Source organism: Anabas testudineus, chromosome 17 (genome assembly GCF_900324465.2).
Source record: "Anabas testudineus chromosome 17, fAnaTes1.2, whole genome shotgun sequence".
Lineage (NCBI taxonomy): Eukaryota > Metazoa > Chordata > Actinopteri > Anabantiformes > Anabantidae > Anabas > Anabas testudineus.
This window is the reverse complement of record NC_046626.1, coordinates 12,722,925-12,745,790: the sequence shown is the minus strand read 5'-3', so window position 1 is coordinate 12,745,790 and position 22,866 is coordinate 12,722,925. Positions and strand designations below refer to the sequence as shown.

General features: G+C 42.1%; 2 protein-coding genes across 3 annotated transcripts in view; one reads left to right on the top strand and one right to left on the bottom strand.

Annotated features, from left to right (window-relative positions):
• Window positions 1-682: 682 nt before the first annotated feature.
• On the bottom strand, window positions 683-14,893 carry LOC113171386 (desmoplakin). Of its 2 annotated transcripts, none has more exons than XM_026373710.2 (24): window positions 14,502-14,893; window positions 13,591-13,675; window positions 13,226-13,344; window positions 12,842-12,971; window positions 11,471-11,596; window positions 11,327-11,386; window positions 11,062-11,229; window positions 10,834-10,938; window positions 10,648-10,743; window positions 10,430-10,555; window positions 10,001-10,153; window positions 9,751-9,905; window positions 9,543-9,669; window positions 9,251-9,437; window positions 8,930-9,153; window positions 8,557-8,738; window positions 8,261-8,399; window positions 7,916-8,109; window positions 7,617-7,779; window positions 7,262-7,345; window positions 7,055-7,162; window positions 6,740-6,838; window positions 4,801-6,615; window positions 683-4,350 (listed from the first exon to the last, which is right to left on the bottom strand). In XM_026373710.2, exons 1-24 carry the CDS (start codon window positions 14,750-14,752, stop codon window positions 1,129-1,131), a joined length of 8,118 nt encoding a protein of 2,705 aa, XP_026229495.1. In that variant the 5' UTR covers window positions 14,753-14,893; the 3' UTR covers window positions 683-1,128. The 2 variants fall into 2 exon arrangements, with proteins under 2 accessions (XP_026229495.1, XP_026229496.1); XM_026373711.2 differs by having other exon boundaries at window positions 6,118-6,615; window positions 14,502-14,892.
• A 5,641-nt stretch (window positions 14,894-20,534) lies between these two features.
• The window catches only part of LOC113171747 (solute carrier family 22 member 23-like), a 30,808-nt gene continuing 28,476 nt past the window's right edge, over window positions 20,535-22,866 (top strand). Inside the window, exon 1 of the mRNA XM_026374361.2 lies at window positions 20,535-21,377. Within this exon, the coding sequence (XP_026230146.1) occupies window positions 20,955-21,377 (423 nt within the window). The 5' untranslated portion in view covers window positions 20,535-20,954. The remainder of the gene's footprint in view (window positions 21,378-22,866) is intronic.

The window sequence follows — 22,866 nt, the reverse complement described above, 5'->3', positions numbered from 1 at the left end:
GCGAAAGGCGCAGGCGCGAAATACTTTTAATTTATTTATTCCTTAATTTGTCTGAGAGGGATTTTGCCTCTCATGTTTACGGTAAGAATTCTCCTTAAATATTCATTTAACTGTTTTTTTTTTCCTATAACTACAACTGCCTTCTAACAGAGATGGCATTTACTCTATTAGTACTGCAGTTTGGTACATTTCTGAAGTACTTTTACTTTGTGTTGTGTTACTTTTACTTGTAATCCCTTGCGGAAAAACATATTAGGCTATATTTTTACTCCACTATATATATTTGGCAGCTTTGAATAATGGCGAAGAACATTACTAGAATTACTTGAATTCTCTTTGCCATACTTCCATTTTTCACAGGACTTGTGAAAAACCTTTAGTGGAATATATATATATTATTATGAAAACTCACCGGTCTATGTATTGTGATACCCCACTTTCAGTGATGGTGTCTGGTAGACAGTTTAACTTTAGGGTACAAATTAATTTTTTATGTTTGTTACTAATTCTTACTCATGTAGGGAGCGCAGTTCTATCTGTGAAGAATAAAATGTTTTAACATAACAAACAGCGCCATCCATAGGTTATAATGTATACTGCCTTTGTTGGAAAGATTTTTCATCTTAAATTTCTCATTACAGATTTCAAACTTGTAAGGTCAGTAAATAAATCAATGCACAAATGAGGGAAAATTACGGCTTTTATTTTGTAATCATCTCAATAACATATTTGTAACTTTGTCAATTTAGTATTTTAACCTCAGCATTTGTGATAAAACAAAAATCTAAAAGCTACAAGAATACAAATAAACCAAGAATAGAGAGAGTGTATGCAGAAGCGGAGGTCAACAAGCATATTATAATGTAACAAAATGTTAAAAGACAAGAAAAAAAGTAGTAATAACAAATATATTCATTCAAAATTAATTATACAAACGATTTCTAGGGTTATGTTTAATATTGAAACACCAAATCACCAAATACTGCAAACAATTAAATCACACAGGCCTAAACAGAGTCTAAATAAATCTCCTAAAATGTCATAGGTAGCAGAAAAGAAAAGCAAACTGTAAAAAAATGCTCAGGCACTGCTGCTCATGACTACTCTAGTTTCGTTCTAAGCTGTGCACTAAGAGAGAGTGTTGGAGCTGTATGTGGTACTGTTGGATGAGTAGCTGTAGTATGTAGAGGAGTAATCCACACTGCCTCTACGAGAGCCACTCCTGGAGCCTGCGCGGGAGCCAGATCTGGACCCAGAACGAGATCCTGGGTTAGAGACATTGTAAGGGCTACTGATGCCCTTTGTGGACACGGAGGAGGCCTGCAGCATTTTCATTCCATTACTTTCTTCCACCATGCAGCTGTCCATCGCGTCTTTGTAGGAGATCTTCAGCTTTGTCTTTGGACAGGTCAGGTTCTTCTGGTGTTGCCGTGTATCCTGAAGCTTCTGGGCCCCTTGACCATCTAGCCACCTTCTGCGTATAGCCTCTTCGATGGTAATGCGATGCCCAGTGCCAGGCTCAATCAGGCCTCCTGTCAAGTACTGAAACTCCAAAAATCTCTGACCCGCATCATATGGCAGCCATGTCTCCTTTACTGCCTCTGCTGCAGACATCCTTCTTTTAGTCTTCACGTCTTCAAAACCAAGAAAGGCTTTTTGGGCAGGTTTCAGCTTGGCAGCCATACCTTCATCAATGATGCTCTGATGGACAGCATCCTGCAGGGACAGTCTCTTGCCTGTAGCAGGGTTGATAATGCCCCCTGTGGATGCCTGGGCCTCCAGCAACCTCTGTGCTGTTATAGTATCAACTATACCTCGACGCAGCCCTTCGCAAATAGTTATTTTCTCCAAAGTCTCTGTGTCAAATATGGCTGCCACCGGGCTTTGGTCATCAAACATCTCAGGGGGAGAGACGGTGATAGAAATACTGTTGAAGCGTTTACGAACAGTAGGAGAGGATGGTCTGGCCTGAGTGGAACTGCTGCAGGTGGTCATGTCATCGATGCTGCTGGCTGCGATGGTCATCTCAGTGCTGCTCGTTCTGCTGGTAATTTGATCAGCAAACTGGGTCAAGGTTAGCTTACCAGCACGATACTGTTCGAAAGACTTCTGGTCAATGATGCCGCTCTTCAGACAGTCCTGGATGTCATACTGTTTTCCTGTTTTTCTATCCACTATCACCAAATGTGCAGAGCCATCTGATCCCTTGATCGTTATTTCCTCCCACTCACACTCCTGCTCTGACAAGTCCAGAAAGGTATCATAGTCAATTAGCTCCCTGTGATAGGCCTCTCTCACGGACATCTCCAGCCCGGTGTCTGGGTCAACGATCACAACGCGCCTCTTGCGGAGGACATTGCTGCGGCTGTCCTGTGACTTCTGGGGTTTCCTCTTATCTTTCAGTGGCAGGAGTACCAGGCCTGTTTTGTCATCTGTGATGCATCTGTCTTTAAGCTGAAGATATGTCAGGTTTTCCTTGGTGTTAGGATCAAAGAAGCCTTTTGTGTCATCTCCTTCGTAGGTTAGGATCTCGTTCATCTTTTCATCAAAATATCCTCTCTTATAGGCAACAGAGACATCAATACGATGGCTTTCTTTGGGGTCAATAATTCCACCACTGGCAATTTGAGATTCAAGCAGACGGATTCCATGACCCTTCTCAATAAGATCTTTCTCAATCGCCTGGAAGAGGGATATTGTCTTTCCTGTTGATGGGTCTGTGTATCCAGTCACCGCCTTCTCTGCAGACAACAGTTTATTCTTAAACTCCTTGCCTATGAGGCCTCGCTTTGTGGCTTCCTCTACTGTCAAGAAGACATTGTTGACTGGATCAACAATGAAACCAGAAGCAGCTTGGGCCTCAAGGAGCTCCAGGGTGGTTCCTCTCATGAGCAGACCTTCCTTCATTGCTTGATAGAAAGGCATTATTCTGTCATTGGCCTCGTCATAAATACCTGCAATACAGGTAGAACCATACAGATAGGACTTCAACTTCTCTTCAATGTCCTTGCTGGTGAGCTGGCCCTGGCTGAGCTTCTGCAAGTCAGTTTTATCCAGCAGTTCAGATTCGACAAGCTCTGTGATAGAGACTTCCCCACGCAGACCTTTGATTGTTATGGGGGTTTCTGGTCCACGGAGAAGAAGTGAGCCCGAAACAGGTTCCACTATACACTTCTTCCTTAGGTCACCATAGCTTATCTTCTGTCCTGTTGCTGGATCCAGGTAGCACGTAGGTTTTTTGTTCAAAGCTCTGTAGAGCTCCTCATCAATAAGATTGCGGTCCAGAGCCAGATCTTTTGGAAGGAACACACCAAGAACAGGATCCAGTATGCCTCCAACAGACTCCTGAGCTTGTAGCAGCTGGATGGCTTTATCTTTGTTTATGCAGCCTTGTTTGCATGCCTGACCCACAGATAACACTTTACCAGTGTACGGATCTTTGAAGCCTGTGCTGGCTGCTTCAGCTTTCAACAAGGTGTCTCTGTCTTCTGTATCTACAATTCCTCTGGAACAGGCAGTATCTACAGGCATCTTCTCATTAAATGCAGGGTCCACTATATAGCCTGTCGCTGCTTGAGCCTCCAGAAGCATGAGGGAACTCTCTGGGCTGAGAAGATTCTTGTTTTTGGCTTCAGTGAATGGCATTTTCCCTTGCGAACCTGTTGTCATCCCAGCAATAATGCCAGTACCCTTCAGACTGAGCTGGATGTCCACAGCTACCTCATCCACTGTCTTTTGTCCCTTTAGAAGCTGCTCTAGAGTGGTCTTACTGATAATATTGCAGTCGCAAAGCTGATGAGCTGTGACTTTGCGGCGCACTGCATCAAAAACCAACTTGGACGGATCAATTGTTGGAACCTTCTCGTCTGTCTGGGTCTGTCTGCTCAGACTGCTGGGTCTCTGCTGCAGCCTCTTTATCTCTCTTTCCAGAGCATCTCTCTTGAGAGCCAATTCTGACACCTCCCTTTCAGACAACAGCAGTCGGTTCTTGTACCTCTCCTCAACACTCTTGAGCTCTCTCGTGAGCCTTTCGATCTCATTTTTCAGAGAGAGCCTTTCGCGATCAGCCTTGTCTCTGTCTGATTCACACTGCCTGATCTGGCTGTCTCGCAGCTCATACTGGCTCTTCATACTGTTGAAATCCTTAAGAATGGAATTCTTTTCATCCAGCAGCCGCTGTTTGTTGCGGAGCTCGGTGTCAAGTGTGAGTTTGATGCGGGTGAGCTCCTCTTCTAAACGTTGCAGACGGTTCTTGTCTTGCTCCAGCAATTTAAGTTTGGACTGCAAGCTGTCCTTCTCGTGGAGCAGCTCACTGTACATGGTTTGAGACTCTTGCACCCTGATTGTTGTCTGTGGAGAGATAAGAGATGAATTGTTATTTCTATACAAAAAGGCCAAAATATGATTTTCACGTATTTAAAAGACTGATTACAGACACTTTGTGATGTCACAATCCAACCGAATGCCTGGCAGTCATCACTACTTTTGGAACTGTTACTTTATAAATGTATAAATGTTGCATCAAATTTTGTGCATATATTTTTATTCTGTTAGTATTTAGTACTTAATGAAGTTATTTTTGTTATAGTATAGTATACATGGACTGCAATTACATGTGCACAGCAGGAAAAAGCATTTGCAAGCAAGAAAATTACACGCAAAATTTCTATAATACTTAATTCTCATTACTACAGCTGGGCTACTTCATTCAACGATCATTAAATACTTAAAACTATTCATGCAAAAGGAGGAAAAAAGGTTAATTATGTAGAGATGATCCTTCAGTGCAATCAAAAATACCTCAATCGATTGCTTTTGGAATTTGTCTAGTTCCAATTTAAGCTTTTCTCTCTCCTTGGTGAGGTCACTGATGAGAGTCTGGAGCTCCGCTGTCCTCTTGGTGCTACTCTGAAGCTGGACATGCAAGGCAGAGATCTGTGTGGCACTTTCTCCATCAATAGTGTCTTTGCTAAGCTTCAGCTCATCTCTCTCCTGTCTAACTGCCCTCAGCTCCTCCTCTACCCTTAGTCTCTCCTTTGTCAGGTTCTGTGTCAGAGTCTTCAGCTTCTCAACCTCTGCAGTGTATTCATTAAGCTGCCGGCTCTTTTCTTCAATGGTCTTATATAGGCTTTCGTTTCGCAGATTGAGCTCATGAATTCGGGCCTGTTCCTGCTGGAGCTTCTGTTTCAGCGCCTTCAACTCATTTGTTACTGCTGCTAGTTCTTCCTTGGTGACTTTATGCTCCCTCAGGCTTTTGTCCAGAGCCTCCTGGAGGCTCCTGAGGTCTTGCTCATACTTCCTTCCAGTGCTGGAAGCCTCTAGCTGAATAGATTTTAAGGTGTTGATTGTGGTGGTGTGCTCTCTGCATGTAAGCGTCATCCTCTCCAACTCAGCCTCAATTCTCTTTCTATTGGTGAACTCCTCTTGGGCTGCTCTCTTTTGCTTCTCCAACTCAGCCTCCGCTCCATCTAAGGAGCGCTGAAGTTCCCGGACACGGCTCTGCAGCCTTATAGAAGCCTGCTCGGTCTTTAATTTCTCACTGGTTTGCTTCTCCAGTTCCACTCGGGTGGTGTGGACCTCCTGCTCAGACACCTTCAGCTTGTTTATTGCCTCGAGATAAGAGGTGTTTTTTGCCCTAAGCTCTGCTTCTGCCTGTTTCAGATGCGTGATTTCCAATTCCAGAGCTCTTCTCTTCTTCCCCTCCTCATCCAGGTTCAATGTTAGCACACTGATCTGTCGGGACTTTTCCTGGTTGTTTTTGGTGGTCTCCTTCAGTTTGAGCTCATCGTCTCCTTTCTGCTGTATGAGTGTCCTCAGCTGTACCTCCAGCTCACTGCGCACCCTTGTTTCTTTTGTGAATGATGCCCTCTGCTGACTGACCTCCTGCTCTGCTCTGCTTTTTTGATCTTCAATTTGAGCAATGGAATGTCTCAGTCTCCTTAACTCCTCTTCTAGATCTCTCTTCTCAGCAGTGAGCCTGTCAATTTGCATTCTCAGCTCTGCTGCATCTTCGTCTTTCTGTTGTGAGGCTTTCAGGACTGTGGTCTTGGTAACATGGATCTCTGTCTCGTATGTCTGCTTAAGTTGATTAATTTCCTTGGTGGATTGTGTTCTTACCTTTGAGATTTCTGATTCAGCATTTCGTCGACGTGCTTCCTCCTCTTGCATTAGCATCTTCATCTTCTCCAGTTCAAGTTCCTTGTCCTTCACCATCTTTTCATAGTCAAGCTTGGTCCAATTAAGCTCTTCCAGCTCTTTTTGTCTGCGGCGAACCGCAGCCTCATACTCTTCTTGCTGACTGGTGTAGCGCTCCTCTGCCAGCCTTCTTTTCCTCTTCTCTTCATCCAGTTGGTATTTAATGCGGGTCAGCTGGTCATTAAGGTCTTGAAGCTGGAAGTGTGTGCTGTCCAGGCTCTCCTTGGCTGCACTAGCTTGCATTGCTGTGGTTCTCTTCACTTCCTCCATAGAAATGAGCTGGTCTTTGGACTGAGTGAGCTCCAGCTTGTAGCGAGACACAGCATCTTCCAGAGTCTTGTTTTTCTGATTATGATCCTGCAGGTCCTCCTTCAGCCGCCTGAGTTCATCTTCCAGCAGTTCAATCTTGGTGTTTCTGATCTGAGGAGAATAAGGCAAGAAGTGACTGACACTGTAAAACAAACCTAATATAAATGTATAGTGATTAAGTATATTATAAACGTAACAATGATGAATACAAAACAGCATTGTTTGAATTCCATACCTTCAACTCTTCCATGTTCTTCAGCAGCTCTCCTAGGAACTTGTAATAGTCACTGGAGCGGGTAAGTAGCTCTATGTAGCGGGACTGGAGGTCAGTCGCCTAATGGATGAATAGGTGTCAATTACATGTCATTTATATCTTTAAATGACAAATGCAATTAAGTGATTAAGCTTTAAATTTTTCAGCAATCTATGTATTGCACAGGTTATTTAACAAACAAATTACTAATTAGATAACTTTGGCTACCACATGTGATAATAACAATACTCATATATAAATGTGATTAGTGTGGCTTAATGGAGAGTCTGCCCATACCTCTTGCCTGACAACAGACGCTGGAGACTGCAGCATTGTTCTCTTAACAGGAATATTAAGCAGAGTTTCCAGACCTGAACTGTAGGAAGCCAGCTGCAGCTCATAGTCCTGGAAACATTGAACACAATTAACTCCATTATTTTGTACCATACGTGTTTGTGTTGTTCGATGTGCTTGTAATGAAAACAGTGCACGCTAACTACCCACCTTTATGGAGGCAGCACAGGTGTCTGCACTTTTCTGCACATCCTCCACTTTCTCTTTCTTCCCTTTAATTTCAGTGTTAAGCGCCTGTGCGGTAAGAAAAGAGGGCATTAAACCAATCAGATTGCCCAGTTTGTGCTTCTTCTTCCGAGGAATCCAGTTATTTAATAGATACGTATATGTGTTATACAGTATTATACAACAGGAACTTTATTTAACAATTTAAATATTTAACATTTTCCACACATGCTGCTGATTAACATATGCTGTCATCATCTCCATTAAAGTGTATAAGGTGGATATGTCTCATTTAAAAAATTCAGTTTAGTTTGAATATCAAGATGGTCGGCTGACGTGCCTTCTGTTGGTTGAGCTGTTCCATCAGGGTCTGGATGTCGCTGAGTTTAACCGTCTGAAGTGTGTCCTGGCGCTTCCTGGCATTGTCTATCCACTGTTCCAAGGAAGTGCTGCTCTGCTGATAGTGTTTCAGCTGTTTCTCCTGCTTCTCCAAGTCCCATATTCTGAAGCAGGAAACAGTAGGAGGCAGAGGAAGGGTTCAAAAGGTATTCTTAGTGTTGTTACCAGGAATGATGAATGGAATGAATGGATGAAATGGAAAAAAAAATGTGTGTACACAAACAGATTATCCCACCATACCTGCTATCAATCTGTGTTTGGATGCGGCGCCAGCGGTCAGACATCTGATTCACTAGGTCTGAGTACTTGGACAAGTCCACATCGCACTTGTGGAAAGACTGAGAGATCTGACCATTCCAGTACACAGCTTTAGCCAGATCAGCCTCCATAGCAGTCAGCAGGTCTCTTTTTTGCTCCAGGTCAATCTTCATTTGCTTTAGAAGAGAATCACAAAAACAAGACACATGTTTTAAATTCACTTTTTCAATTAGGTGACTAGGTTCTACTAATTAATTACGACTGTTAATGTCCCATGCTCTGTTGGGTTGACTGCAGTTCAGACTAAATATGGTAAGTGTGTCAAACCTTAAGCATGCTCCGATAACTCTCCACCTCCCGAAGGTCCAGAGAAGTGGTCTCCTTTTCTGTCAGCCGTGCCTCATGGACTTTAATGATATCCTCGCCCTGAAGAAGGCTCTGAAGCAAGGCCCTAAGAGCTGTGAGTCTATTTAAAACACACAATCCTTATGTTAAATGCAACAGTGAGTGAGATGAAAAGCGATTTTCTTTGTATACAGCCTTATATTGCGCGCACACACACACACACACACACACAAATGAATAAAAACAAAAGATGGTGTGATTAGACAAAAACAGTTTACCTTTGTGAATATGCTGAGCGGAGACCCTTCAGGTCTCCCAGTTTTTTATTGATGATTTCCAGTTCCGATCGGAGGAACTTGGCTTGTTCGGAGTCAGCAGGTATTCCTGCAAGGTGCTTGTTAATACCTTCTCTTAAGCTCAGGCAATCCTCGTGAATAGATTCCAAATCCTGATGCACAGCCTGCAAATGAATATGATTTGATTTAAATTTCAATTAAGCCATTTATTTAGTTTTTACCAAGACTTTTTTTTTTCTGAACAAAAGATTTTTGCATATTTGGTTAGATTTCACCCATATTTTGCATATGCTGATAAGAATTTTGCAGCTAACATTGCTTTTAATTAGATTTTACATGATAAAAATAGGTTTACCTCCAGCCTCTGGATGTGCACTGAGCACTCGTGCACACTGTTGTCCCCCAGGGGAACATGAAGATGACTAGTGAGACCAGACTCAGCCAGTACCAGTCTGCGCCGAATTTCCTGCAGACTACTGAGCAGTCTTACACTGAGAGTGGAGCTGGTTGGGGTGACAGGGGTCGGCTTTTCAGGCTTTTCAGGCTTTTCAGGTTTTTCAGGCTTCACCTCTTCATGTTCTTTATTGGGTGGTGGAAATGGTGGATAGTATAAATTATAGTGCAAAACGATTTTTCACAAATATAGCAAAAAGGTAATTAATTGTTTTACACTTACTATAAGCAGGCAGTTGGATAACCAATGTGTCATAGTGACTGTGGGCTTTGTCAACGTGTCCCTGGATTGTTTTCTTGTCATCTTCTCCAAACAGCTCAGAACCTTGGCTGTTTCGCAAGAACTCTTGATAGTGAGTCTCCAGTCTTTTGATGATACTGCGGTACTCTTCAGGTCGCATCTTAGACAGCTGTCAAAAAATGAAAAAGGGGTCAGATTAAGCACAAGACACAGAATACGAGCAAAACCTAACTTATTATTAAAGTAAATAATATTCATCATTGTGACATTTTACCATGCTGAGAGTGAAAGAGTTGACGTAATTGATGTCTTTAAGGCAATACTGCCACGAAATGAGGCTTTTGATGTTGATGTAGAGCTGATTCCAAATGCCCATGATGGAATCATAATACTGCTCATTCCTAAGGAACAGAGTAGAGTTTAAGAGAAACCATCAGACCATGCTTGAGCTACTTTCTTTCTATTCACTGTATGTTACTCACTTGTTGGCAATGCCAATGCTGAGTGGGTTTGGTGGGGGGATGAGCAGACACACAGAGGGAATCAACATGTCCAGACCTCCCGGTCCTGTCACAAGCCACTTGCTGCGCTGTGAGTTGTCTTTCAGGATGCCTTCATTTCCTTTCAAAATACTTTTCTGAAATACAAATATTAACATAGAACACACTGAATTTAGCGCGTTATTCTCTGCCGGCGTGTTTCTGTATGTCTGACAGAGTATATGTATCCCACCTGGTCTTGTTTAAAGTCACATAAGGCTTGGACGATGACAGGACTGCTGATCTTCTCCTCAGGATTGCGAGGCTTCAGCCTGACGATCGTTTTAGACTTGCTGACGAGACTTTGGACTTGCCTCCTATTCTCCATGAGTCGCTCTCTTTCTTGCTGTGAATGGGGAAAAAAATACAAACATATATCTTTAATTTGTTAACTGGTCCACTGGGTATGCTGCAATTATCAGGAGTTAAGATAGATTTACAGTTATAAACATAACAAAACACAATCAGACATGAAAAATTCAATTTATTCTCCCAGCAAACTGGCACAACCAGTTCACCAGACATGCAAACAAATAAAATAGCATCTGCACAGTTTGTGCTTCACATCTACAGGGAAATATGTACAGTACGTCAAAGAACACATGTGATGACAGTGGGATACCTCTAGATTTTTCAGGAGATCAGTAAGGGTGTCCAGTGGGGTGTTCTTGTCACAGGTGAATCTGCTTCGGATAGTCTCATGCTGCTTCTGCAGCTTCGAATAGGTCTCATTGGCCTCCTTGAAAAACTGAAGATGGCAGAAAAAGGATTGGTTGAATGCTTACATGACAACATAGAGGAATCTATTGAATACACACGAGGGCAGGACTAAGCACTTACTTGGCTGTAGGCAGCATTCTCCTTCAAATGAACGTGGATACACTTTGTGATCTGGAGAAGCCAGCTCCACTGGGTCTGTAAGGTATCCATGTAGGCCTGTGGGCACGCAGACATGCATCAGTGCAAAGCCAGTGAATAGTTGGCTGATGTGGACAAGAAACACAGAGAGAAAAAAAAAAAACATACTTGAATCTTTTCTGAAGCCGGATGGTTGTTGTTCGCGATTCCATCGGATTTCACCTTCAGCTTATTGAGCTCCTTCTCCTTCTCCTCCAGGTCCCTCATCAGCCTCTGCCAGAAAACCACAGAATGAGGACTCCAAAAAGCCATGAAACAAATCAAATATTAAGGTACGTGTACACCCATGAACTAAGACAGAAAAAGCCAAAGAAGAGTTCAGCCAAAGACGCTTACTGAGTAGCTCTCTTGCTTCTTGGGAATATACTGGTCAATGTTCTTGTCTCCCCAGTCAAACACAAGCTCCTCTTCCTCCCTCTCATTCACCCACATGATGGCTTGGGAGTTCTCCTCAATGATGCTCTGAAGGTCACGCAGCTGACTTATGCGGGCATGGGACATTTTCTGCCAGAGACACGAGGCAAATATAAGAAAATGACAAAAAGGCACCGATGGCGATAACGCAGAATGCTCCCCGTCATGTTTGCTTAGGAGTTCCCACCTGCAGGCTGTCCCACTCTTGTTCTAGGATGGCGAGGTTGTACTTGTCGCCCCTGGAGAGCTGAAAAGGAGGTGTTGATTGTTGTAAATCATAGCATTACACATGTATTAGATCTGGTTCACCGGCATAAATAAGTCCACTTACCAGGTCGCTCTTGGCACGATCAACCTCCAAACTCATCTGCATCTGGCTGTTGGCTCTGTTCTGACTCAGGATTTGCTGTTCTATAGTATCAGTGTCATCTCCCCACGCCGATGTCTCTATCAGGCGCTACAAGATGCAGATGCTGTTTAATACCCTCTTAAGTTCAACAAATGCTACACAAACGTTGGATGGAATAATATTGGACACATGTTTAATAGACAGATGTTTACACAAATAGCTGCCATTATTCCTTCTTCTCTATTCTCAACTGCAATGACTGCACATATGAATTAGCACAACACTGTTTCTGATTACCTTTTAATAGTTTGAGAAAACAGTGGAGGTCTATGGCACAGTGGATTAAATAGGCTTTGGATACACAGACAATACTAGCCGGCAAAATAAATACATTTTCTTTTTGTTGATTAATGGAGTTGGGAATGTCTGATATTAAGTGAAACAAAACATCTATTACCCTACTAGCTATGCCTTTTCATACTCTGCCCTCCAGGTGTCGGTATATATCCATTGAGTGCTGTTGTTATGCAGGAAACTATTCCAACTATTCCCCCCCTTGTTCACAGCCCTAAGCTTTGATAAGAGCTCTGACTGCGAACCAACCACAACCAGTCTCTCCCTTTGCATTTTTTTCTCTCCCTTTTCTCAGGGCTTTTGTTCTCTCGCCACTCCCTTTTTCTTCACAACTACTTGGCCCGAGCTGAACACGACGTGCTTTTTAGTATTGCCTGCCTGTCTGTATGTCTAATGGAGAAAGGTCAATAAAGTTATATGTTGAACTGTATGTTTAATGGCTGAAAAACAGGACCAGCACAAATAAAAAGGCTGGTTAAAAGTCATCACATTGTATGGATCCAGTTACAGAGTCGAGGACAGAGACAGGAAATGCTGAAGAAATGTTTCTGTGTCAGATGATGATAAGGGGGGAGGTGAATGACAACATTTAGACGATTGAGGCTGACAGAATGACAGGGTGTGTTTTTTGTTGGGAGTCAGGCCTGGGGAGGGAAAGAGCAAAGCGATTTCCTATGAGCATGTCAGAGCTGTGCTGAACTGCCCTATTCCACAACCACTGACTCAGTGCAGAGTGTCAGATATCACACTCCTACTTCTACTTTTCTTTTAGCCTCTATGGCGTCTTTATGAACCTGCCTTCCCCCCATGCCCTATCTCTTTCTGTCTTCCACTCTGTCTCTGGCAGACCACTTTCCTCATCTTTGTCCCAATCCTTCTGCACCTCTCTGAGCCTCTTTCACTCGAAGGATCGGGTTCTGGCAGCGTTTCCAGAAGGTTTCAGTTACCTCAGTTCAGTTCAGAACAAGTGATAGGGTATGTGCAGTATGAAGTGCTCACCTTCTGTTGGGAAATCCAGGCCATGGCATCATTAAAGGACCTCCCTCCATCAGCAGAACCCACGCTGCCTCTGTTGCGTCTTTGTAGCTGCTGTTTCAAAGTAGCGTGAAAGCTCTGGAACTGATCCAAACTGTAGAGTTGTGCAAAAATGGAAATTACTTAGTAATTCATTCAGGGAAACACTAATTGCTCAACTTCAAAAAGCTTAGCTGAATGAGAAGCATGTGCAGTACAAACTAAATTTACTCATTTTTACTGAAAAGTTTATTCAGAGGCCAAGAATAAATACACACATATAAAAACATGCAAAAACGGCACGGGCACACAGACTCACTGGTGCTCTTTGCAAGCGCGCACAGGCATCGCGTCTTTGCCTTTGCTTACCTTCTGAAGACGTCATTAGGGATACGCAATTGCTGCATTTCTCTGCCACACAGCTGGAGCTGATCCATGGTTTCCTGAGCCACGATCAACAGCCTTTCTACATCCCCAGGTGGACCGCCCTGCGTAATCACAAAGGATAGACACTAACGTCCTGAAAACTGCCAAATGATACTTCGCTGTAGATGTGGCTGATAAGATGATGCGCTTTTCAAGTCACACTTCACCTAATAACGGTGACACATAGCTGTTCAATTAAAACATAAACAGAAAAACTTATAAAAAGAAGTGCTGGTCTGAGATTAATATTTATACCTGTTATAACCTCACATCCAAACCAGTGGATAAAACAAATCATTGGGACTCACATTCTGGAGAATCATGTTTGCTTTCTGCAGGTAGGCTTCGCATTGGCCAGACAGGAATAAAGACCTCTGCTGAAAAGCCTGCACACTAAAAAGAAAACACAAAAAACTCAGTGTATTTTTTTCAAGCGTTGAATAAGCAGAGTTTCCAAGAAGGAAAGGATAGATTTTGGTATAGTTAATAGATTACTAAATAGTTATATATATGCAGAGATGATCACTGAATGTCTTTGCAATTGTAATAAATATTATATTAAATCCAAATCAACACAGCATAACATCAATAATAATGAAAATCAAATACAGGACAATGTTTTTTTATTATGAGTAATATAAAACTGCTTATTATGAGTCATAAGAAACTCATAATGTTGGTGGTGGGGCCTGGAAATAGGTCATTACAAGGTCAAAAACCAACCCAACTGTTGTCAAACGCTGGACTTTCTCTCTTTAAAGAGTGTGACTCCCTGACACGCTTAAAACAATCTCCTGCATATTTCACTTTGACCTTTGTTCACCACGAGTTAAGCATTTAAAGAGACGTCCTAAAAAATGAAATAAGCTTTGAGAAGACCTCTGACATCACTGTTATGACCAAAAGCCATTAAAATCACAATGAATAATGGTGGTGGGAGGAAGCGGGCTGTGCGCAAGTGTTTCCTGTGTTGTTATTCATATCAGGCGACAGATCGGCGGTGATAACGATGCAGAAACGATTTGGAAAAGTTAGAAATGGACGCGCAAAGTCTTTGGATTCATTTTCACTGATGAAATAAAGGTTTGGCCCAGAAAACTAAATTCCACTTGGGAGTCCTTGAACGTACCTCAGTGCAGCAGCTGTGCAGATAAACTACTAGGTGATAATTTTCTCGTTTCATAATAAAATCAGACTCGTTTAAAATCACTTAGTTTACCTCACTCCACCACCTCCTCCTCCTCCTCCACCCATGCTGACTTGGACTTTCTGTCCTCCGCCACCCCCGCCGTGCATGGAGCTCCTGGAAAAGGTGTAGGTGTATCCGCTGTCGCCGACTTGGTAATCCCCCTGGAAGCCGTTCCCACCGCCGAACACCTCGTTTCTGAAGCTGGCACTCGCCAAATCGGGCCGCGAATTACTTCTCTGGCCCATGGTGGCCAGTTTCGAAGTGGATCCGTACATGCTCATTTTTTTTTTTGCTGAGTTGTTTTCTATGCGTTCAGAAAGTCGTTTTTCGCTCTGTTCTCCTGTCCCGGACAGCGGACAGACCGTGCGCCTCTCCCCTCCCCGTCTCCTGTTGCGCAGATAATGGTCTGCTGTGCGCACACGGAAGCGGGACGCTTTTTGGATAGAACAGAAACCACACCTTTCATGGGTTTACCAAACACTCCTGCAGCTCTTTAGCAGTAGCCCGTGTGGGAAGATCAGTCCTGGGGACTGTCGATTTGCAGGCTGTGTCGCAATCGTAACTTTGGTTGCTCAATTGAATCATGATGAATTACACTTAAACACATTTACAACTTTGAGTGACAGGTGTGAGGTCGAGGCAGTGACTTTCGCTGTGTTGTCATGTCCCATATATACATGCCTGCAGGAACAGCTAATATCTACTTGGTATGGATATTGTAAGGTGTGCCTCGTAGCCTGTTGCGTAAAGAGTAAACTGACTTTTCTGGTGGTCCATGTAAACTCCATATCCTGAACATGAGGGTGTTTGGACTTGTTTAAACTATGTAAACCCAAGTGACTTGACATTAATTAAATAAAACAGCAGCCGGCATGTTTCATCCCCAGTGGAGTGAGTATTTGCCATCATGGGTTCAACATTCTTGGGGTCAATTCATTTGAGAGTGACACGGAGGTTTGGTAAAAAAATAGAGATGCTGATTTTTGGTTTAATGTTGTTCTAGATCGCTCTCTTTACCACTGCACATGCAGCACATTGCAGGAAGGTGTGTGCGAAGTTTGAAAAGTGAAAGGGACTGGCACAACACAAGGAGACAGAGCAGGGCAGGTCACCAGTACCGTGCTTGAAATGACTGACGAGTGAAGTGTGAGTGTTCAGATTAAAAGAAATAAAAGATAAAGCAACACAAATGCATCACATATTCACTAGAATGCTCTGCTTTTTTTTATCAGTAATCACATAATAAATTCTTACAGCTTTATTTTGACTAATTGAGCGAGGAAGTGATTTCTGACTTTGCTGTCAGAAATATTGTGCCCTCTGGTGTTTCAGTTCTGTGCCATTGTAGCAGTGCACACATAAATAATCCCCTGCATCACACAGAAGTGTGAGAACACAGGGAATGTTCAGAATGACATGGAGGGAAAGAGAAAGAGACAGAGAGAGAGAGAGAGAGAGAGAGAGGCATGGTGCTGGGCAAGAACTCTGATGGCTTCGAGAGGCCAACGCCCTAACCAGGAATTTTCAGACTATTTAACCATTACTATCACTCTCTGTTTAACATTTAACTAAATGCATAACAAACTTGGTACGACTTGTCTGCAATCACAATTTGTGAGTATCTTATACAGCAATTATGTATTATTTGCAACGGTAACATTTGTAATAATGACAATATCTTGAAAGGTCACACACCCACTGAAAGACACGCCCTAATGCTCGTTTTTTTTTTTTTTTTTTTTTCCCACTAGATGCAGGTGGGTTCGTCTTACATGTTTGCTTTGTGTTCAACTCTAATACGAGTTCTGCAAACAAAAGTCAGATCAAGACTGAACATGTAAAAATGTTCAAGCCTCAGCCTTATAACGGCTCTAATACCAAAAGAGTCAGAATAGAAATAGCACAGATTAAACATAAGATACTTCACTTTTATTGCATAAATACCTTTTATTAAATGACCCATTTTGATCCAGAGTCGTTGATCAGCTATAGCAGCAGTGCACATACATTAATGAACAGTTTTTGAGCAGGGCGTGTCCTTCAATCCGATTCCAGGTACATTTTGAGACGTTCTCATATATTGTAAGTTCTTCACGAGGACTGGGCAGAGTTAGGTGGGGCGTAGCAGACTGTACCAGAGCACAGCAGAGCTTAGTCAGCACTTTCATTGAAACAAGACCATTTATTATCAGCTCCTATCATATGGAAATCTTTATTTTTTTCTGTCTGATGGGTTTTCGCATGACCAATTACAATTTCTATGCAAGATGAGAATATTTCTTTCTCAACGTCAGTGATGTGGGAGTCACAGTGAGGTGTGACAGATGAAGTAATATGTGTCTGTCATCATGCACTGCATGGTTCTCCACCCTTTGGCTAATTCTCCTTTATCCCCCACGTCTATTTTTTACCTATACCGTCTGTATGCATGATGATCCACTCAGATGTACACATAGCATGCTGATGCAAGAGTGAAAAATGTCGCTGTCTCTTTGTCTTTACTGCGTAGTTTAGAGTGATTTTTAACTTGTTGTTTGCTTTCTGTACGACAGTCCCTTCAGTCTGGGCCACTGCATCATGTCTGGGTGTAAGTGGTTGTAATTTTGCGTGTTACCAACAATAAACTGAATGATTTGAATCAATTTACAATTAAATGCAATTTATTTTCTAAACCACCCTCACTCATAGATGATGTTGGAGATTAATCTGAAACAATCAAAGTGCATCACCAGGCTGTTAGAGATATTACGTCTAGTGATTCACGGTGACTGCGAGACCGGCTGACACTTGTAGACACACGTACAGCATAACATTTCCAGACACTTACACTGACATCATTCAATGAGTAAACAGCGAAAATAAATAAATAAATAAAAGACTTGACACCTGGATTATTAATTGTGTAGACAACTGACGTTATCCCCCTTATTAATGCCCTGGTCTGAGCCCCCCCGTCTCTCCCTCTCAGCTCCTCTCAACATATTTCCCCTCTGACTTCCCATTGATTCAGTGAGTCAACAATGCAGAAGAGGTGTCCCTTCACAGAACTGAGGGCTTCACATTAACTAAACAAAAACTTTACAAAGAGTGAAAGCTACTATATGCACATCAGAAAATGTGTTTTAATACGTTTTAAAATGTAGTTTTACGCATTTTCAGTGTAAGTTTAGTATAAACATTAAAGGCTGTTCCGCCCTTATTTTAAGAAAAACAAACAAACAAAATCTTTTCTTATCTGCAAGATGATTATCTGAAGGCCAGACTTATTACAGTATGTGCATATTAGCCTGTGTATCTTTGTGTGGCTGGGCCCAGGATACTGTACCACTACCGCTCGGCCTTTCTTTATCTATCTAAGCTGACACTAACCCCAGAGTAATAAATGGCACTAAACCACACTAGGCTATCTCTTGGACTTTGAAGTCCACTAAAACTATATACCCACCCCGATGCTATATGGCTACATTGTTCTCAGGTGAATGCACGCTTTGTTAGTTACAAAAATACATACAAATACAAAAATCTAAATCCAGGGGTGTATGATAACAAGTAGGAATGATAATACAGATAAACAGTGTTATCTGAAAAGGGAAATGTTTCACATCAGAACAACCCCGAATGAGTCACTGTGCAGTGAAAGCTCAGACACTCCTCCCTTTTTTTCTATTTTACACCTCATGTGTAACCAGCTGGTTTAGGACACAGAGACAGACAGAGAGGACAACGCAACACACACACACACACGTATTGATCTGACTCATAGCATTTCACAGGGGTGGATCCTGGACACACCTGGATGTTAGTTGCTAAGGCGGGTGACAAGCAGGTTTGAATGATAACAAAGATAGTGAGACGGCGCAACAGTAAACTGGTTTCTGTTGGAGCATAGCCATGTGACATTTACTGCAGACAGTACAGTAAAAAGCACTGAACTGATGATAGATTTGGAAAGGAAACAAGAAAGAACATTATTGGCGTGTTTATTGTTACATATCACACAATATAGAACACTACAGCAGACAAAAGAAGAAAAGTGAAGACTTTCCCATTCAGAATTGACATTACATTATATCATGAATTATCTGCATTCAGCAGCTTGCACTTGCACAAATATTTTGACAGTGATTATTTGGGAATTGTAAATCTGCTTGCAACATTGAAAGAAAGAAAGTTCTCAATATATTTAATTTGTTAAAACCAAAACAACTTTACAAGTTTGATCAAACAAAGAAATGACTACTGCAAATGTAGTAATGACAAGAAAACAGAGCAGTTGCTCCAGTCAGTCTGCAGGGGTCATCAGTGTGTAACATAACACAGCAGGACAGTCACAGGCACCAGCAGTCCTTCCTGCCACTGATCAGGATCAGCTGTACTAGATTTGCATTTGAGTGTACAACTGACAGCTGTGTGCTAATCCTTAATTTATATGTACATTCAAATGTGAAATAAGATCTAACCTGTCCCAGTGTAGTGTGCCACAGCTGTAGGCATTTTTATAACAATAATGTGTTTTAGAAAGAGGAATATAAAGTCTTAAACTGTGAAAAACACTTGACTTCCCTTGCTCTAACGAACACATTTATAAAATGGATGTGTGCATTACTCAGGTCCTTTAGTCTGTAAACGTGTGCACTAGCACATCTTGGCCAGGAGGGTGAAGTATTGCTAAACATACATGTGCTGTAGATGAACTACAGGACGAGTCACATGGTCCAGCTGGTGGGTGTAAATCAAATATTGTTCAGCTAATTCAGCTCCAATAATATTCCACTAAATCCTTCACAGTGAGTATTAAAGCAAAACATCATGTTTTGAATTTGTGTTAAGTTCAGTGATCATAAAAAAAACAAACAAAGGTGTAACTATATTAAATTTGTAGCTATGCTACGATAATAATATATAAACAATGTTATCTGGTACAAGTTTACAAACTTTCGGGAAATAAAATGTGTCTTTGCTGTAAAGAAAGTAGGTTGTAATGTTTTAATGATTAATCTGTTTATTTGTTATCCATTGTTTATCTACCACCACTCAGCTCCGCAGTTCATCTGACCTAAATGATTTGATCATGTGTTGAAAGTTGAAAGGTGGAACAGAAACTACTTATTCAGTTTCACAAAACCAGACCTGAGGCAGAAAACTTACTCTATTAACAGCTTTATATTTATGGCTGGAGATCTCTCTGAATATGTTAAAGTGAGAATTTGATTGGATTTCATATTTAAAATGTACTTATCACTGATCTTTAAAAGCAGCTCTGAATGGCTCGGCTCATCATCATTAGTGACAAACCCCTGATGTAGGCTTAGAAATTGGTATCTAAGGGATAATGAGGCAAAACCTCCATAAGATAATGAGTAGAATGACTGTATTACACTCACCTAGTGGCCTTCGATAAAAGGCGAATAAGCAAAATAGAACCCTACAAAGTCAACAGTATGTATATCACCAGATATTTGCTTTTCTATTGCAACAAGTGGATATTGAGCCCCACATGAGTTGCAGTCCATCTTGAGGACAGGCAACCTTTCCATCATAATGTGTTATGCATACGACACCTGATTCACTCTAATTGTATTAGAATTGATGTACGTTAGGAAGAGGGAGAAATTCTGGCACTGCACCCATTAGAAAGTGTCAAGACCACTTACCACTTTTAATGCAGCTTCTGCACTTTCTACAGCACAAGTCACTATCTCACGCATTCGAGATCACTGTTATTTTAACGAGTCATGTAAAAAGTACATAAATACAACTTAATGTAAGAACTTTTTTTGCATCTACAGAAGGGAAATAAGGGATATAGCAAGTCCCTAACATTACTTATGTTTTTATCAAGTGCATGTATGCATATTTATTTCTTATTTTATATATATATATATATATATATATATATATATATATGAAATCTAAAGAAAAAAAAGACTATGATCAAATTCAATTGTTAAAAACAACAGTGTTATTTTTAGCAGCTGTCTTTTGTCTCCCACAGCACAGAGAGGGAGCATTTCCCTCACACACTGTGGTTACTGGTAGTTTCAGGTAGCCATGTTGGGCAGAGTCAACAACGCACGGCCTCTCTGGGCAGGTGTGTTACCTGTGGCTCCCTGAGGAAGCACTTCCTAGGGCTCCGCTGCCACAGCTGACCTACACAAATACACAGAACCAGGCGACGGGACGCATCGCGCACTAACTCTCCCGCATCAGTGCCTTCTTTTGCTCAAACCGCCTTTGTTTGAGAGCTTGAGCCTGCCGTCAGTCTCGGACGCGTTTTTTTTTTTTTTTTTTTATGGTGGCAGGGAGGAGGGAAGTGCTTCCTGATAATAAAGAGGTGCGTCTTATTTCCATTCCAGTGATTGAGTGCGCACGGCTTACACCGCCGGAGCTGGGGGCATTGACGCATTGTGGGATCGACGAGGGGGGGAAGCACTGCAAGCCCGGCTTCGCTACACAACGGAGGAATCTATCGGCGAGACCGCGATGGCCGTGGTGCAGCTCGACAGGGAGGATCATCAACCGGAGAACGGCTTCGTGTCCCCCGAAACCACGTCGCCGGGGCTGCTGGCACGCATAGACGATTCTGTTCTGCCAGCTCTCGGGGGTTTTGGGAAATACCAGAAACAGCTGATCGTGCTGACATGGATTCCGGCGTTATTTATTGGATTCAGCCAGTACTCAGATAATTTCCTCCTTGCCCAGCCGAACAGCACATGTATCCATCCTTTGGGAAACCTGACAAATCAGACTACAAATCATTCTTTGATGGTAGACAATCAAAAAAACACCAGTGCGTACTCATCTTCTATTTATGCCAATGGAAGTTACAATGACAACACGCATTGTAGTTGCACTGAGTGGGCATTCGAGCTCCACACAGGACTTGTGCAGAATGTGGTTACCAAGGTAAGCTGTCCATGTTGAGGATGGGCATCTCTTCCATCCAATTGTCTTATGCATATTTCAACAGCTTTTGAGAATGAATCCTATTAAGATCGATGTAGAGAGAGAGAGGAATTATGGCACTGGATAAAAATATCACATTCATGCTGCAACAGAACATGTTAATATATAATTCTGCCCAAATGGTGTTTTTTTTAATCAGCTCCTGGATAGTGGCTGTGAACACTGTGCCTCCATTGTTACATCCAAGGCGTGTGTTTCTCCACCACGGGCCGTCTGGCGCTTGACTCATTTCGACTGTGTAGAGATTCACAGAGCCACGACTTGGCTCACAATTGTCCTCAAAGTAGTAGAATTGTTTAGGTGGGAGCATGCATCATGCTGACACCGAGTCATCCCAACATCTGAGACAAAAGTGCGACCAGAGAGATGCCACCAGGCATGCATGGGGTGGACATAACTACACAAGTCTTTCATTTGGACATTTGGAGCAAAGGTCATTGCTGCACATTCAGTCCCATCCCTAGTCAAACAGCAGCCGTCCTATCACCCACCTAGTCAAATATCAGTGAGATACTCTTTTATTATGGGCATCTTTAGTGTGTCTGTGACCCTCACTAGTGATGTCTTACCTATCACATCACATCACTATTCTTATATTCTTTTCTCCGAAGGCCGGGCTGAGGAGACAGGCCTGCAGTCATCACAGTCTGCGAGCTGTAGTAGAGGGGGTTTTTATATCTCATTATACCTATCAGCGCTTCTCCTGTTGTGGATGCTGCATGTTCAAATCAAGATATCAAGTTTTATTTTAGTACGGGAAGCAAAGGCATGAAACTGTAATCCACATGACTCTTAGAGCAAACTCGACTTTAATATGGAAGTGGATAATGTGATTAAATCTTCAAAGAAAATACTCAGAGACGCAGCTCTTTACGTCCACAGGAACTCACCGGCCTGGAGATTTCTGTAACCTGAACCTTTAGGTAAAAGATGGTTCATTGTCATTTTTTTTTTTTTCGATGACAGGTACATCTTCACCCACACGTTTCCCCTGCAAGTACCTGGAACTTGATTTCATACTACTTCCTGAGGGGTGCTGAAATTTAGCTCCCACAACCAACACGGCATGCATGTTTTAATCTAAATTAGAATTGTAGATGAAACTTGGGCTTTAAAGCCTCTCTTTGCTACACGACAGGGGATTGTGGCACCTTGAGCTTGCATCCACTGTGATGCCAAAAGCCCATTAGCTTATCACTGATAATGTTCTCATTTAAATAGAAAGGGAAAAAATGCTGCTGTGGCATTTTAAATCAGCCACAAGCTGTTAGACAGTCTTGATTATATTAACTGTCCATGATAATATCCAGATAAGGTTGCATGCAATGAGGCCAGGTGAATAACTGTATATAAGGTCATATGTGGGTATTTCCTTGTTCCCAACACAAACGTCTTTTCTCTCATGGATAAAATGCAAAGACATGTTTGT